General features: G+C 55.6%; 1 protein-coding gene across 2 annotated transcripts in view; it reads right to left on the minus strand.

Annotated features, from left to right (window-relative positions):
• Nucleotides 1-4,862: 4,862 nt before the first annotated feature.
• Nucleotides 4,863-16,752, minus strand: part of IFT122 (intraflagellar transport 122) — a 92,349-nt gene continuing 80,459 nt past the window's right edge. For both annotated transcript variants that reach the window (XM_033210840.1, XM_033210839.1), the window contains exons 23-29: nt 14,539-14,639; nt 12,088-12,253; nt 11,039-11,150; nt 7,605-7,730; nt 6,020-6,099; nt 5,474-5,638; nt 4,863-5,042 (exon numbers count right to left, since the gene is read on the minus strand). In XM_033210840.1, coding sequence (XP_033066731.1) covers nt 4,953-5,042; nt 5,474-5,638; nt 6,020-6,099; nt 7,605-7,730; nt 11,039-11,150; nt 12,088-12,253; nt 14,539-14,639 — 840 coding nt within the window. In that variant the 3' untranslated portion in view covers nt 4,863-4,952. The remainder of the gene's footprint in view (nt 5,043-5,473; nt 5,639-6,019; nt 6,100-7,604; nt 7,731-11,038; nt 11,151-12,087; nt 12,254-14,538; nt 14,640-16,752) is intronic.

Below are 16,752 nucleotides of genomic sequence, written 5' to 3' on the forward strand. Positions count from 1 at the left end.
TTGGTTCACTGCAACCTCCTCCTCCTGGATTCAAGCAATTCTTCTGCCTTAGCCTCCCAAAGTAGCCAGGACTACAAGTGTGTGGTGCCACACCTGGCTAATTTTTATATTTTTAGTAGACGGGATTTTGCCAGGTTAGCCAGGCTGGTCTCTAACTCCTGATCTCAAGTGATCCATCTGCCTCGGCCTCCCAAAGTGCTGGGGTTACAGGCGTGAGCCACCACACTTGGCCTATTGTTTTTTGAGACAGGGTATCTCTCTGTCACTCAGGTTGGAGTGCAGTGGCACGATCATGGCTCACTGCAGCCTCAACCTCCTGGGCTCCAGCGATCCACCATCTCAACCCCTGAGTAGCTGGGACCATTGTTGTGTGCCACCATGCCTGGCTAATTTATTTTCATTTTTGTAGAGATGGGATCTCCCTATATTGTCCAAGCTGGTCTCTAATTCCCAGGCTTAAGTGATCCTCCTGCCTTGGGAGCCACTTGGGAGGCTGTAATCTCAGCCTCCCAAAAAACTGAGATTACAGGTGTGAGTGACCACACTCAGCCATGTTCAGTTTTTAAACAGTCATTACCATCAGCGACTATCTTATTCGTCTTCTTAAAACAATTTTTAAATGTTTTTTAGAGATGAGTCTTGCTCTGTTGCCCAGGCTGGAGTGCAGTGGTGCAATCATAGCTTACTGCAGCCTTGAATTCCTGTCCTAGGCTCAAGTGATCCTCCTCAGCCTTCCGAGTAACTGGATCTACAGGCATGCCACCACACCTGGCCTCATTTGTCTTCTTATTGACTGACTTCCCATCTCTTTCTAGAATGCAGGACCAGCCTGGCCTGTTCATTGTTGCCTCTGAGCTCACAACCAACAGGAGGTGTTCAATAAACATTTGCTGAATGAATGAACAACTCCTCCTGCCCCCTGTGAGGAGAGTCTAACTCCCCACTGACCACTGAGGAATCTGGGGCATGCAGGGTCAAAGTTCCTCTGCAGAGCTGGGATTTGAACACAGGCCTGGCCAGCACCCACACCTTGTGTCAGGCAGTCCAGAGAAACCCATGGTGTGGGTGTTGGCCAAGCTGGTGTGTGTAGGGCTTCCTGAGCCAAGATGGCTGGATGCAGCCATCTTGGGGCACCCAGGTCCCAGTCCTCGGGAGCCCAGGTGGGGGCTTTGCCTCTGCCTCGGAGGATTAGGGGCTTAGCTTGCAGGGCACAACTCGCTCTTCAGCCTCTGCAAGAGAGGAGCTGCTGTGAGAGGAGCCGATAGCTCCTCCTCCTCCTCCTCCTCCCCCCTCCCCTCCTCCTCCTCCTCCTCCTTGGCTTTCTTTCTCCTGGTCCCCTACATGGCTCAGCCCCACCTGGCTGCATCACCAAGGCTACATGAGGCCTTTGACGGCACTGACAGCATCAAGGGGGAATAAGGGAGGGAGAAAGACCAGCTCTCATTCCCTCCTTCCTTTCTTTTTTCTACTCTAGCATTTGCCAAACTCCTTATATGCACCAGGCCCTGGGGACGCTGAGGCAGATCCCAAACGGTTCCTGCTTTCAAGGGGCTCCCAGTCTCAGGGAGCACTGACGGGAAACTAAGCGTGAGAGATGAGAGTTTTCTCCGAGTCCCAGTACTGTGGGAGCCCAGAGGAGCAAAAGGTGGACCAGGAGGGTCAAAAGAGCCTCAAAAGAGTCTCCCAAGCAGGGCAGACACGGAGGGCCAGCTGGGCGTGGAGGTGCTGGGCCCCCCAGGGTGGCGTGGTGGGGACAGAGGGCAGGCCTAGGGGTCTGGGTGTTGGCTGAATGGCATGGGCAGCTGCTGCGGGTGGCAAGCAGGGAGGGCCATGATGAGGTCTCCATACCAGGCCAGTGTCCTAGATCTGTGGGGGGAGAATCAGGGAGGCCCAGGGTAAGCGCCCTGCCCAGTGGTGGCCTCTGTTGTGGGCACACAGACTCCGAGCCAGAGAAGAGACAGAGCAACCTTGGAGGAGGGTCCTCTGCCCACCTGTGCGACAGCCACCAGGGGCTCCTGGCCTCACAGCCTTGCTGGGGAAAGAGGGGAAACCAAGGCCTGGGGACCTCCAGCTGCCTGAGGTGCGTCTACAGTCAGGTCCATCTGAGGCTGCCCAGTCCACCTCTCCCTTACTTCCTCATCCCAAGAACATGGGCACAATGTTGAGCACTTTGAGATGAGAGATCGGGACCAGTCCCAGCCAGATGGGGTCTCCCTAGATTGTCTGAGCTGGTATCTAACTCCCGGCTCAAGCGATCCTCCTGCCTTGGCCTCCTAAAGTGCTGAGATTACAGGTGTGAGTGACCACACCCAGCCATGTTCAGTTTTTACACAGTCATTACCATCAACAATTATCTCATTTGTCTTCTTAAAACAATTTTTAATGTTGCTCTGTTGCCCAGGCTGGAGTGCAGTGGTACAATCACAGCTTACTGCAGCCTTGAATTCCTGTCCTTGGCTCAACTGGTCCTTCCACCTCAGCCTCCCAAGTAGTTGGGACTACACTCCTGTCTGGCTTCAGTGTCCTCTTAGTTCAATGGGCATTGCCAGGTCCCTGTGGTGCCTTTCTTTTTTTTTTTTTTTTTTTTTTTTTTTTTGAGACGGAGTCTCGCTCTGTCGCCCAGGCTGGAGCGCAGTGGCCGGATCTCAGCTCACTGCAAGCTCCGCCTCCCGGGTTCCCGCCATTCTCCTGCCTCAGCCTCCCGAGTAGCTGGGACTACAGGCGCCCGCCATCTCGCCCGGCTAGTTTTTTGTATTTTTTTAGTAGAGACGAGGTTTCACCGTGTTAGCCAGGATGGTCTCGATCTCCTGACCTCGTGATCCGCCCGTCTCGGCCTCCCAAAGTGCTGGGATTACAGGCTTGAGCCACCGCGCCCGGCCTGTGGTGCCTTTCTTGTCACAGGCACTTGAGGGGTCAACAGGATCATCAGCGCTGTTCACAGACGCAGACTGAGGCTGGAACCTCGGAGTCAGACCTGGAGGGGGCCCTTTTGTGCAGATGGGGAAACAGCCTTGGAGAAAAGACTGGACTTGGTTCAGACCCAGATCAGGTTGAGAGAAAAGCAGCCAGACACAGGGCTTATGCACAAAGGTTGCACCCAGGTGCAACCAAATATGCCTTGGCTTAATGCATATTTGCTGAATGAAAAATAACATGACTGAGGCTCAGTGTCATCACCTTGGTAATAGGCAGCCTTGGATGATGCACAGAAAGTGCATCTGACTGAATAGGAGTCGCACTCAGGCCTCTGGAGCTGAGCTTCCCGGGGCAGCAGAACCCAGCACAGCACACTCATTTTTGTGTTCTTTGGCTGAGGGGATGCATGCTAGAGTCTCGGCTGGAACCCTCCCCTGCCTCCAGCCAGGGACCATCTGATCTGTCACTGTGATTGACTGCTGGGTAGCTGGAGCTGTTTTCTCCCTCGCCTCTTTTTCCCAGCCATATGCAAATGATTTCAGTTCAAGTCATGCGCTAATGGAAATCCTAACACACTAATAAATGTTTAGTGAGAGAGCGCATGCATGATGGTAAGTAATTAGACACTCGATGGAGGAGTTGTTGGCACAACTGTCTGGCTCCCTTCCTTTCTTTTCCTCTATCATCTCCAGAGAGATGCGGAGGGAGGCAGGGAAGAGGGGCGGTCTAGAGCGGGGCAGGGGCTCTGGGATGGGGCTCTTATCTCCGACACTTCCCACTGGGGGCCTCTGCAGCCACTCTCCTTGGGGCCTCAGTGGCTGCGTCCCTGCAATGGGCACATTTGCCCTGCCCTGCCCCCTGCACAGGTGGGTTGTAAGGAATCAATACTGCAGCACAAGGGGAGGGTGGGTTTCAGCATGGCATGGCAGCCCATACCCTTTCTCCTGCCTGTGTCTGGCTGCTCTTGGGCTTTTCATGAAGTGCTGCATTGCCACCTCTGGCAGGTGGAGTGGGGGTGATAGGGGCAGGGCCTCGCAGCTGGACAAATTGTGGGCCGCCCCTCCCAGGGCTGGAGGCACCCCCTGGGCCCTGGCAACCCCCTTCCCAGTCCTTCACAGGGCTGCTGAGAGGCTTGAGACAGCATGGAATGTGGCTGGTGCCAAAAGTGTCCCCAATACATGTGAGTTCTCAGCTTCTGTGTGCTGTTCCTTCCACACCCTCAAGCTGTTGGACTGGACACCAGTGATCCCTGAGGGAAGGGACCTTGGCAGCATGGAATCTCAAACGGAAGCCCCTGCTTCAGGAGCTGTTCCAAATGGAAGAGTCTCCACTGGGCTGGGGCTGCTCTGTGGGGCTGGGGAAGATGGATGGAAGAGGGCAGCTCCACGACCTGGACAGGAGCCTTGACTGGGCTACCAAACAGAAGGCTTTTTAAAAAAACTCCTGCCATCTTCTTTGGACCCAGGTATTTTTTCTTGTCAAGATGGATCCCTATTAAATCAAAATAAATAAACAAAAAAAATCCCTGCTCCCCTACCCCTTTCCATATTGCCATTTTGATTAAATGTTAAGAGCACACAAATGTAATGTTCCTTTCAAATTAGAAACAGGTGCACTTTTGCATATGGAAATTAAGTTGCAGACAATAAGATTTGCTAAAATGTAGACGGTGATGAAAATAAGGAGCCCTTTTGTTATTATTGAGGCAATCTGTTGGCAAAATGTACATGCTAACGGTCTGACAGATCGGCGGACTCCAGTAGGCTGCCACGAACAACTCGGAGCCGTTCTGAAAGTAACAGATTTTTTTCCTCAGAAAATATATGTACATTCTCTTCCTCATCTCCTGGTGCTATTTACAAGGCATGAAATGCCATAAATAGGAATTCTGTGGTTACACAAGGCCCCCCCCACAAAAAAAACACAAACTTCATCTGGGCAAGAAACACATTCTGACAGTTTAACTCTTTATTCTCCTTCACAGCCCAGCAGACCTCAAGGCGGGCAGAGGGTGCAGGCCATCCCCAGGATGCTGGTCATGGGCCAGGATCGTCCTTGCACCTGCGGCAGTAGGGGCAGCAGCCATGCTGAAGCACCAGCAACTCATAGTCCTCAGAGTGGAACATCTGAGGGAAGACAGCCATAAGCCCAGGCTGAAGCCCTAGTGCTTATCAGCCCTACGCCTGGGGCTGGGACACAGGGCCTCTCAAGGGGAGGGGGCTTGGCAGTGGTCAGGGCCGGACACAGACCTGCAGCACCTTTGTTTGAGGGCTGGAAGGGGAAATGGGAGGGGGCTGTGGGGTTCCTTGTTTTCTGAGTGAAGGTCAAAAGCACATCACACTTGCTGGTCCTCCTGGATTTGGGGAGGGTGTGGACAGCGCAGGGTCTGGTGAAGCACATGGAATGCAAGTAGGGGCAGAGGACAGCCAAGCCTCTGTCCCATCTTGGAGCCGTGGATGTGCCCCTCCTCCAAGGGGCCAGACCTCCCAGAGGGACATTTGGACAAGGGAAAAGTGGCCAAGAGAAGCACACGTGAGCTGCTGGGGTGGCCACCTACCTGGAAGCAGGAGGGGCACATGGTAATGGAGACATCAGGCAGTAGTGAGCGGAAGTATTGCCATCTCAGGGGCGGGGGCCAGCGCTTGATGAGGACATCCCGGCGGCTCATGGAGCGCAGCACCAGCCGGCTTACCACTACTGGCACGAATTCTGAGCCACCTTGCTGCAGGGTGGGCGGGAAGGAGGCACAGTGTCCTCACTCAGCCACAGTGACACATCTGTGTGGATTATGATCCTGGAATCTTTGGCAGTGGCGAGAGAGGACCTGCTTCCTAAACCCAGGTGACCCTGACAGTGACAAGCTTCTCCCACTAGAGCTGAAGCTGCCTCCCTGTCCACAGACCTGTGCCCTTGGCCATGGTCCTTTGGGGGCAGCCATGGCTCCCATGCCCCACAGGAAAGGGTCCTGCCCCTCCCTCGTGCCACCACATCTGGAAGTTCTGGCCAATCCTCCTCCGCTACTGTGCTAGCTGAGGGTCCCCGTGTGCACAGGAGAAGGGACAGAGGCTGCCCTCCTTCAGGTCACCCAGAGAGGCACCCCCACCTCAAAGCTCAGCTTAGCTGTGAACGGGTCCTCATCTCCCATGGAGTCCTTGGTCTCCACTAGCCGCAGAATCTGGGAGCCTGGAGGGGTCTAGTCAAGGATGGAATCAGAAGCAGAGATGGAGACAGACCTTAGCCTCCACCCTACACCTGTGTGAAGACTCAAGAGCAGCCAGGCCAACGGAACAGCTTTCCAGGTGGAGGAACAGAGGGGGCTTAGGCCAAGAAGGCGGAGGGAAGGGACTCTGCTGGCTCTGCTGCCCTCACCCATTCCCCTCGCAGACCACACACACCATGGCTCCCAGGGCCAATGGGAAGCACATGAGGGCCCTGTGAGCTGCTGTGGATGGGCACGGAGGGGATAGGCCCAGGGATCCTGGAGAAACATTCCGTGGCTGCTGGGGGTCTGTAGGCACTTGTGATGGAGCAGACAGGGGTGAGAGCCCCTACTGACCCAGGGCGGGTCAGACTCACCTGGAGGTCCCCGGAAGCCGCCCCTCACCCACAGTGGTGGAGCTGGTGACAGAGGCCAGCAGGGGTCCTGCAGGGAGGCCCAGGACATGAAGACTGCTAGTGTCAAGTTGGAGTGGGCACAGCACCCACCTGCCAGCACCATAGCATGCATCATCTGTGGCACCTGCGGGAGCCTGGGTGGCACAGATGGGTCTGTGTTTCCTTCAGCAAGCAGCTCTCTGAGCTTCCCTCCTCCTAGTGTGGCCCCTGGAGGTGGCAGCACCTGGGAGCCACAGGAAAGGCAGGCTCACAGCCCCTAGACCTGCAGACTCGGCCAGTGCAAGGAAGCAAGGCCCCAGGCCATGCGTGTGCTTTCCCTGCCAGAAGCCCCTCCCAGGTCCGGCCTGCAAGTGTGGCCTGGCCTGGACAACTGCTCTGGTGCATCCTCCTGGCCAAAGGGGCAGGCTGAGCTGTGCCCCGGGGATTTCACTGCCACGGCTGAGAGGAAAGCTGGCTGTTTCTGGGGGCTATGAGGCTGAGGGGATATGGGGCTGGCACTGCTCCTGACATCTCTGTGGTATGGGGGCACCGCAGTGCTGCCAAAGAATGAAGCTCCCCAGAGGACAGTGCGGCCAAGAGAGGCAGAGCCAGCCTGTCACAGACCAGACTGAGCGCTGGGCCAGGGAGCTTCCTCTCCTGCTTGGGGCTTCCTTGTACACCCTTCGCTTGTTTGGCCTGTCTGACAGTTTTGGACTCTGTCACTTGCATGCAAAAGTGACCTGAGGGGAAGAGCTGGGGGCCAACACCAACATCATGTCCCATGTTGGCTATGCAGGAGTTATGCACAGACAGAGGCACAGCCAGTGACTTTTAGGGGGCAAGGGAGGGTGGGAGACTCACACGGGAACACCAAGGTGCCACTTGCCACTTCTGGGTCTTCAGGCCCTGGCCAGCTCTCTGCCCATCTCTGGTCCCTGTCTCTGTCCCATGTGGGCCTCTCCAATCTCTTTGGGGACACACAGCCAGGCTCAGCATGGCCTACCATCCCCTGGGACTGGGCTCTCCTGCATCCTGCCTGGCCCCAGACCCCTCACACAGCCGCATACACAGGCTCTGGCCAAGGGCATGGATACTGCTGTTTGCAATCTCTTGCTGTCTGTTGTCCTGCTTAGGTCTCGGCACCTCCAGGTCGATGAGGGAGATGGCTTCTTCATCAGTGATCCCTTCCTCCAGGTAGAACTCAACCAAGTGGAGCACGTCTGGAGGGCATAGAGAAAGGGCTGAGGGGGCTGAGGGCCTTGCAAGGGACTTGCCACCACGCAGGTGGTGTGACCACAGAGTTCCTTCTCAACCCACTGGCAGCTTCACCAAAAGCAAGAAGAGGCAGCAGGGGCAGTCTGTGTGTGTGTGTGCAGGGTAGTCTCTCTGTGTGCAGGGGCAGTCTGTGTGTGTGTGTGTGTATGTGTGTAGGGGTAGTCTCTGTGCATGGGTGCAGGGGCAGTCTGTGTGTATATGTGCAGGGGCAGTCTCTGTGTGTGTGTGTGTGTGTGTGCAGGGGCAGTCTGTGTGTGTGTGTGTAGGGGCAGTCTCTGTGTGGTGTGTGCAGGGGCAGTCTGTGTGCGTGCAGGGGCAGTGTGTGTGTGTGTGTGCAGGGGCAGTTTGTGTGTGTGTGTAACACGGGCAGTCTCTGTGTGTGTGCGTGCAGGAGCACTCTGTGTGTGTGTGTGCAGGGGCAGTCTGTGTGTGTGTGTGCAGGGGCAGTCTCTGTGTGTGTGTGTAACACGGGCAGTCTCTGTGTGTGTGTGTGTGTGTGCAGAAGCAGTCTGTGTCTGTGTGTGTAACAGGGTGAGTCTCTGTGTGTGTGGAGGGGCAGTCTGTGTGTATGCAGAGGCAGTCTGTGTGTGTGTGTGGGGGGGGGCAGTCTCTGTGTGTGTGCAGGAGCAGTCTGTGTGCAGAGGCAGTCTGTGTGTGTGTGTGTGGGGGCAGTCTGTGTGTGTGCAGGAGCAGTCTGTGTGTGTGCAGGAGCAGTCTGTGTGTGTGTGTGTGGTGTGTGTGTGTGTGGGGGCAGTCTGTGTGTGTGTGTGCAGGGGCAGTCTGTGTGTATATGTGCAGGGGCAGTCTGTGTGTATATGTGCAGGGGCAGTCTGTGTGTGTGTGTGTGTGTGAGGGGGGCAGTCTCTGTGTGTGTGCGTGCAGGAGCACTCTGTGTGTGTGTGTGTGTGGTGCAGGGGCAGTCTGTGTGTGTGCAGGGGCAGTCTGTGGTGTGTGTGTGTGTGGTGTGCAGGGGCAGTCTGTGTGTGTGTGTGTGTGTAACACGGGCAGTCTCTGTGTGTGTGCGTGCAGGAGCACTCTGTGTGTGTGTGTGCAGGGGCAGTCTGTGTGTGTGTGTGTGTATGTGTGTAGGGGTAGTCTCTGTGCATGGGTGCAGGGGCAGTCTGTGTGTATATGTGCAGGGGCAGTCTCTGTGTGTGTGTGTGTGTGTGCAGGGGCAGTCTGTGTGTGTGTGTGTAGGGGCAGTCTCTGTGTGTGTGTGTGCAGGGGCAGTCTGTGTGCGTGCAGGGGCAGTGTGTGTGTGTGTGTGCAGGGGCAGTTTGTGTGTGTGTGTAACACGGGCAGTCTCTGTGTGTGTGCGTGCAGGAGCACTCTGTGTGTGTGTGTGCAGGGGCAGTCTGTGTGTGTGTGTACTGGGGCAGTCTCTGGTGTGTACCACGGGCAGTCTCTGTGTGTGTGTGTGTGTGTGCAGAAGCAGTCTGTGTCTGTGTGTGTAACAGGGTGAGTCTCTGTGTGTGTGGAGGGGCAGTCTGTGTGTATGCAGAGGCAGTCTGTGTGTGTGTGTGGGGGGGGGCAGTCTCTGTGTGTGTGCAGGAGCAGTCTGTGTGCAGAGGCAGTCTGTGTGTGTGTGTGGGGGCAGTCTGTGTGTGTGCAGGAGCAGTCTGTGTGTGTGCAGAGGCAGTCTGTGTGTGTGTGTGTGTGTGTGTGTGTGTAGGGGCAGTCTGTGTGTGTGTGCAGGGGCAGTCTGTGTGTATATGTGCAGGGGCAGTCTGTGTGTATATGTGCAGGGGCAGTCTGTGTGTGTGTGTGTGTGTGCAGGGGCAGTCTGTGTGTGTGTGTGTAGGGGCAGTCTGTGTGTGTGTGTGTGTGCAGGGGCAGTCTGTGTGCGTGCAGGGGCAGTGTGTGTGTGTGTGTGTGTGTGCAGGGGCAGTTTGTGTGTGTGTGTAACACGGGCAGTCTCTGTGTGTGTGCGTGCAGGAGCACTCTGTGTGTGTGTGTGCAGGGGCAGTCTGTGTGTGTGTGTGTGTACTGGAGCAGTCTCTGGTGTGTACCACGGGCAGTCTGTGTGTGTGTGTGTGTGTGTGCAGAAGCAGTCTGTGTCTGTGTGTGTAACAGGGTGAGTGTGTGTGTGGAGGGGCAGTCTGTGTGTATGCAGAGGCAGTCTGTGTGTGTGTGTGAGGGGGGCAGTCTCTGTGTGTGTGCAGGAGCAGTCTGTGTGCAGAGGCAGTCTGTGTGTGTGTGTGGGGGGCAGTCTGTGTGTGTGCAGGAGCAGTCTGTGTGTGTGCAGGAGCAGTCTGTGTGCAGAGGCAGTCTGTGTGTGTGTGTGTGTAGGGGCAGTCTGTGTGTGTGCAGGCGCAGTCTGTGTGTGTGCAGGGGCAGTCTGTGTCTGCAGGGGCAGTCTATGTGTGTGTGCAGGGGCAGTCTGTGTGTGTGTGCAGGGGCAGTCTGTGTGTGTGCAGGGGCAGTCTGTGTGTTCAGGGGCAGTCTCTGTGTGTGCAGGGGCAGTCTGTGTGTGTGCAAGGGCAGTCTCTGTGCAGGGGCAGTCTGTGTGTGTGCAGGGGCAGTCTCTGTGCAGGGGCAGTCTGTGTGTGCAGGGGCAGTCTGTGTGTGTGCAGGGGCAGTCTGGTTGCAGGGGCAGTCTGTGGTTGCAGGGGCAGTCTGTCTGTGTGTGTGCAAGGGCAGTCTGTGTGTGTGCAGGGGCAGTCTGTGTGTGTGTGCAGGGGCAGTCTGTGTGTGTGTGCAGGGGCAGTCTGTGCAGGGGCAGTCTGTGTGTGTGCAGGGGCAGTCTGTGTGTGTGCAGGGGCAGTCTGTGTGTGTGTGCAGGGGCAGTCTGTGTGTGTGTGCAGGGGCCGTCTCTGTGTGTGTGCACGCGCACGGGGCCGTCTCTGTGTGTGTGTGTGTGTGTGTGTGTGTGTGGCCTCTGCTCAGCTCCTGGGAAGGGGCTTCTGATCCTCTGTCAACATCAAAGAAGCTGGGCCTTGAAAACCTATCTCAGCCTCCCAGTCCGAATGAAGAGCCATCGGACTCTCTTCCTGGGTCCTTTGGTTAGGTACAGCACTGTGCCAGGTTCCCAGAGTAGGTGCTTCAGCTTTGGGCAGCGGTGGGTCCTATCTATGGGAACACCGACAGTGACTCCTTGTGTCAGGCAGGTGGGTGTCAGAGTGTCCTCATTTCATAAACAGGGACATTCAGAGGCCTTTGGCCGTTGCCCAACGTCCTGAGGCCAGAGAGCAGTGGAGTGAGCGTAGTGGTCCACAGGCTGTCTTGCCCACATGCTCAGGATGCAGGGACTCACCGTAGGAAGAGGCGGAGAAGATGAAGGGCTGGCGGCAGTTGATGCAGACATTGCCCAGGTTGTTGAGCAGCGGGTTGTTGGTGGAGCAGCGGTAGCACAAGGGCACCAGCTCCTACAAAACAGCCACGGACTCCCGAGGGGCCAGGCCAGGGCAGACACGTGTCCTCCTCCCCCTGGACTCTGGCTTCGGGCCCCTGGGGCCTGGCGGCAAGAGGAAAGGCCATCTGGGTGGGCAGGCAGGGAGGGGGCGCCGGGCCCCCGGGCCCCATGCCGTGGGGAAGCAGGATAAAAGGCCTGCCGAAACACCTAAGCCCTGTCACTTGGGGGCTTGTGCCCAAGACACCTGCACAGGCAGCGCTCAATGGCACTGCTCCCCTGGCAGGAATGACAGTGGCCGCTGCCACCATTAGCCAGCCATTTACCATGGTCCAGGCACCGTGCAGAGCACGTGGCCTGTGCTGGCTCATTTAGCCTCACAACTACCTGTGGGAAAGGGGGAACCTGAGGTGCAGAAAGACAGAGACAGAGCTAGGAGAGGGTGGAGCCAGGATGTGAACCCAGGTCTGTTTGATGCAAGTCCTTGCTCTGAGCTTGAGGGAGGGGGTGTGAAAGAAGGAAATTGGCTGGGTTGAAGAAATGTGGGCTGGGAGTGTGGGGTAGATTTGCTGGAGAAACACAGCCTGGTTCCAGAAAGGGCAGAGGTTTCTAGAGTGAGGGTCAGCTCTGGAGCCAGGCCTGGGGTAAAGGCAGAACCACCTGGGCACAGAGGTGTGGGGCTTGCCTAAGGGAGGGCAAGGAGCAAGAGAGACCGGGCTGAGGGCTGGGGCTGGGGTCGGGGACTGTGAGCTGGCACCGGGGGGACTGCGGGGAGAACTGGGGGTGGACAGGGAAGCACAGAGGAGCTGGCATGGCCAGGCCTGAGCAGGGGGCACAGAGCCTAGAGGGAGCTGCAGCTGTCTCTCTTCAAACGGAACCCAGGCCAGGCAAGAAGGCATGAGATGGCCTCGGGGAGAGGAGAAGCCGTCTGCCCAAGGGTGCTGTGTCCTCACCTCACTGTCATGGAAGGGCTTGGCGCGGATGGTCAGGGTACCCAGCTCGATGGACTTTTGGAATCTGGCAGGGATGTACAGGCCACGCAGCTTGTCATAGGCATGCCGGGCCAGCTTGTAGGCACCAAGGGCCTTGCTCTGCTTGGCCAGGGTGAAGAGTATTTTCCTGCCGTGAACAGGGTTAAGGACAGCAGGGGCAACACCAGGCCTAGGAGCTGGCACTGCCTATCCTTGAAGTGAGCCCCGGGCTGGAACACAGCTCGTGCTGGTGCCGGGAGGGCAGAGGAAGGATTGTGGGAAGGCTCTGTGCGCTTGTAAGAGGTGAGTGTTACTTCTTGGATGGCAAGGCCCAGGAATTTTTCCAGATATAAAAACAGCATAGTTTCCATTAATACTTTTACCTTGCTTAGCATCTCTGGGCCTGCTGATGGCTCATCTTGCACCCTGACTAGGCCAAAACGGCTCTTCCTGCCTTACCAAACCTGCCAGCCAGGCCCTCTAGGACGCCTGGCACGAAGGGCGCTCTGCTCTCGCCCTGCCAGGTGAGGCCTGGTCAAGACTCCCTGGGGAGCCACCCTCAGCCCTGCTCTGAGGCCCCTGGGTGTACTCCACTCTGCCTGCATGCCCTTCCCCGAGGGCCTGGTGGGCAGTTTCTGAGTAGCAGCCTCGCCTATACTCTGGGGCCCCCTTGGAGCTCCTCAGCCAGAGGCTGATGAGCCTTTGTGCTCTCCTCTCAGGTCACCTCCGATGTTGGCTGCTCCCAGGCCCTCCTGCCCTTCCTCCCACCTCCCTCCCAGGATTCCTGCTCCTGCCCTCTGCAGCACAGCCCCGTCCGCTTCAACAGCTTTGTGGAGAGTTTCCTTCTGTGTCTCCAGCATGACTCCTCAAAGTCAGGGACTGTCAGGAGCCATTTCCAGGTCCCCAGGGGATGGCACAGGGTAAGGCTCAGGGCAGGGGTCCCATCAAGCTGTTGACTCAAACAGAACTTGCTGCAAAGGATGAGTACAGGTGCTCAGCCCCCACAGGCATAGCCCTGACTGCTCCTTTGGGGAAAGATGGAGATGCATGCAGCAGAGGTCTGACTCTAGGAAGGCATCCCTTGATTTGTTGTTGTTTCCCCTGAAATGTAAATAATGGGCCTGGAATCCTCTAGCAAGGCCAATTCTTACAACAAAGAGCTCTGCGTCTTTTCCAGTGGAGTGCGTTTTCCTTACAGAGGGAAGGTGGTGCTAGGGCTGGGAAGGAGCTGAGAGTACAGTGAGATTTAGAAAAGAACAGGGACGGCCGGGCGTGGTGGCTGGCCGGGCGCAGTGGCTCAAGCCTGTAATCCCAGCACTTTGGGAGGCCGAGACGGGTGGATCATGAGGTCAGGAGATCGAGGCCATCCTGGCTAACACTGTGAAACCCCGTCTCTACTAAAAAATACAAAAAGCTAGCTGGGCGAGGTGGTGGGCGCCTGTAGTCCCAGCTACTCGGGAGGCTGAGGCAGGAGAATGGCGTAAACCTGGGAGGCGGAGCTTGCAGTGAGCTGAGATCCGGCCACTGCACTCCAGCCTGGGTGACAGAGCGAGACTCCGTCTCAAAAAAAAAAAAAAAAGAACAGGGACAATTATGTCTCATGACATCCAAGACCTTAAAAATCTGGATCATTGCCTGGCAATGATCCAGTACCTGGCTGCACAGGCCCTTCAGGCACCTGCTCTGCTTATGGCACCACTGTGGCCCTCAGTGTCTACAGAAGGAGAGGAAAACCCAAAGGTACGCCCTCAGGCCTTGGGACCCCTCCCACTCAGGGCCCCCTCACACCCTCCCACATGCCTTGCTTGCCTCTCCACATGCTGGGTCCTCCCCTGGAACATCCACTTTGCCATCATCCCTGGCTGCCTCAATTTGCATGATGGACATCACCTCCTCCAGGTAAACTTCCCTGACCGTGGCCCTGACCTCAGTCTCATTCCACCCTCAGACACAGCAAACATCCATCAAAGTAGGCCCTAACTTGTGACCTCCCTCTTTGATGGCAGCTTTGTCACCTGGTGCCTGGCCCAGGGCTTGGGGGCATAGCAGGTGCTATGTATACCTTGGCTGAACAAACACTCACTCCTCCCCAGTCTGGGGAAGTGCCCAAGGTTCCAAGCCTGAAGGCCTGGTGCTTCTTCCATTTCAGTCACACCTTCATCTGTGGGTTTTAGGAGGAATTGGGACAGTGTGTTGGCCAGAGACCTATTGCTGGGCTCAGCTCAGAGAGCCCTGAAAACTTATCTTCTCTTGGCCTGGGCCCCTGGGCCTCCCTGCTGAGCCTCTACAGCCTAACAGCAGCGGGAGGGTGAGTTCTCTCTCTTCCCTGAGGGCTGCTGAGAGAGGAAGGTTCTGTCAGGAAAGTGCTCTGGAAGGAATTTCTTGGGGCCATTAGACGAGAACCGGGTCGGGGAGGGGTAAGAGAAAGGATACACTTTAGAGATGCCCAAGGGGGTGTCCTTGGGCAGGCTGTGCAGCAGGAACCTGGAGATGTTGAAAAGAGTTTCAGGACGATGAACACTGAATGGATCCTCCTGCAGTGAGAGAAAAGCAAACAGGGATTGAGTTCCTCAACTGAGCTGCTGCTGGGCCAGGCCAAAAGGCAGACACCAATAATTCTGAGTGACATCAACAAGAGCGGCTCTGATTATTGAGTACCCACTGTGTGCTGGGCGCCATACAGTCACTGTCTCATCTGGTCTTTAACATAATAACTTTGTGGTATGCATTTTTATCCTCACAGTACTGATGAGGAAACCGACACCTAGATAGATGATTTGCCCAAGTCACCAACTAGAACAGAGCTGAGCTCCTATTCAAACCCAGGTCTGATTCCAAAGCCCAAGAATGTCTTTCTTCCAAGCTGTACTGCCTCTGGGGTTGGTAATGACTCCGTTTCTCTTAACTACTCAAGTTGTCTCCAATTAGCTCTAAAAGAGAAGACCTTCTATGCAACTTAGGACATAACCACTGATTCATATAAGCCTGTCTTTCAACAGGGCATTTAGCCCTCTCCAGCATGAATCCACATGCCTCTTCTGTGCTTTCCAACAGCAGCTTGACTGATGTGCCACCAAATGAGCACATATGCGGAGTTCCTCAACTGCTGACCCATTTCCCTGGCTCCTGGCATAGGCACTAACAGGAGGCAGTTAGCACACATTAGTGGAATGATTGGTCTTCGTACCTAGAGGCTGCCAGAAGCTCAGAAGACAAATAGGGAATTTTCTATGTGAGGGTCTATAAAAGGTCAAGAATACCTTATTTTGAAGGCATCTGGCACACTGTACATAAACTGAGATTACCCATTTCTAATAAAGCTTTAAATAGTGAGGATTAAAGCAGGCCAGCCACTCCTTTTTCTTGTGAGCACTGAAGAAGGGTCTTGTGATGCCCTACTCATCACTGAGCCACCAAAGCTTAACCCCTAATTGGTCTAAACTCCTGAGGACTCACTTTGCTCTACACTTCTTCAGTTCAGAGCTTAGCATTTTCTATTTAATTCACACTTAAATTTCTATAGCTTTTGTTAGCTCCAAGAACTCAAGAAAACCTGAGACCACGTCCTTTCCAGGGTAAGAACAAGATGAAGTTTGTCTCTGGTTCTACTGCACTAGGTAGGGAAGCTAAGTAACGTCCCAGAAACAATAGGTAGGAGGGGAGTCCTTTCCTCTGGGAAAGAAGCCATGTATCCAGGAAGGACCTGAACTTCCCTTTCCAGTCTTGCCCTGAATCAGTGCTGCTCTCCTGGGCCCTGGATGTTGAACCACAAACTACCACTCACCTCCAGGCCTTTGCACAGGCTGTGACCTTTGCCACAAACACCTTTCCTCCTCCTCCTCTGCTTCACTTGCCCCATTTTTACTTTTCTCCCGCCTTCTGGCTGAGGGGCCACCTCCTCCAGGAAGTCTCTTCACAGGCCTCTAAACTTTACCCCTGAGGGATTGTCCTGTTTGCTAGACTGGGACTGACTGCAGGGACAATGTTTTGTTCATCACTGTGTCACCAGGTCTTATCACAGGGTCTATCACATAGTAGGCATTTGTTGAACGAAGGAATGGCCCAATTAAGAAAATTCAGCTGGGATAAGAGCCAGGGCCCCAGCTGGTCTGAGGCCCCTTAGCTCCTAGTCCCATGTAGGTCCTGTGTGTATTAGCAGAGCTCAGTTATTAGAGACAGGAGCCCTCAGCCCCATACCCCAGGTGAGGAAGAGGACAGGGAGCAGCAGGAGAAAAGTCTAAGGGAAGGAGCTGAGAGCCAGGTTCCCGAGTGGCTTGGGCAAACTGAGGCTGAGCTGGGCCCTGACTTCCAGCCCAAGTTGAGTCTGGGCTCCTTTTGTGGTGGTTTCTCTCCAGGTGAGCACCTGATAGAGGTGAGGGACCCTAGGGGGTCTTGTTTCAGGAAAGGCAAAGACTGTAAGGGAAGATGAGGTCCCTTGAGATCACTGACCCTGCTGTGGGAAGAGATGTGACACTAGACTGATGGTTGGTCTGCACAGAGCCTGTTAGGAGTCCTTCTTGCCAGACTTTCCCAAGAAGCAAAAAATGTGCTGAGAGGTCAGCACAGATGAGAGGGAAAGAAGTGCCCAAGGTGGAAGGCAGGGCATTTGAGAGGTCAAAGAACTGCAGAAAGGCTGGGCATGGTGGC

Source organism: Trachypithecus francoisi, unplaced genomic scaffold (assembly GCF_009764315.1).
Source record: "Trachypithecus francoisi isolate TF-2019V2 unplaced genomic scaffold, Tfra_2.0 Lachesis_group0, whole genome shotgun sequence".
NCBI lineage: Eukaryota > Metazoa > Chordata > Mammalia > Primates > Cercopithecidae > Trachypithecus > Trachypithecus francoisi.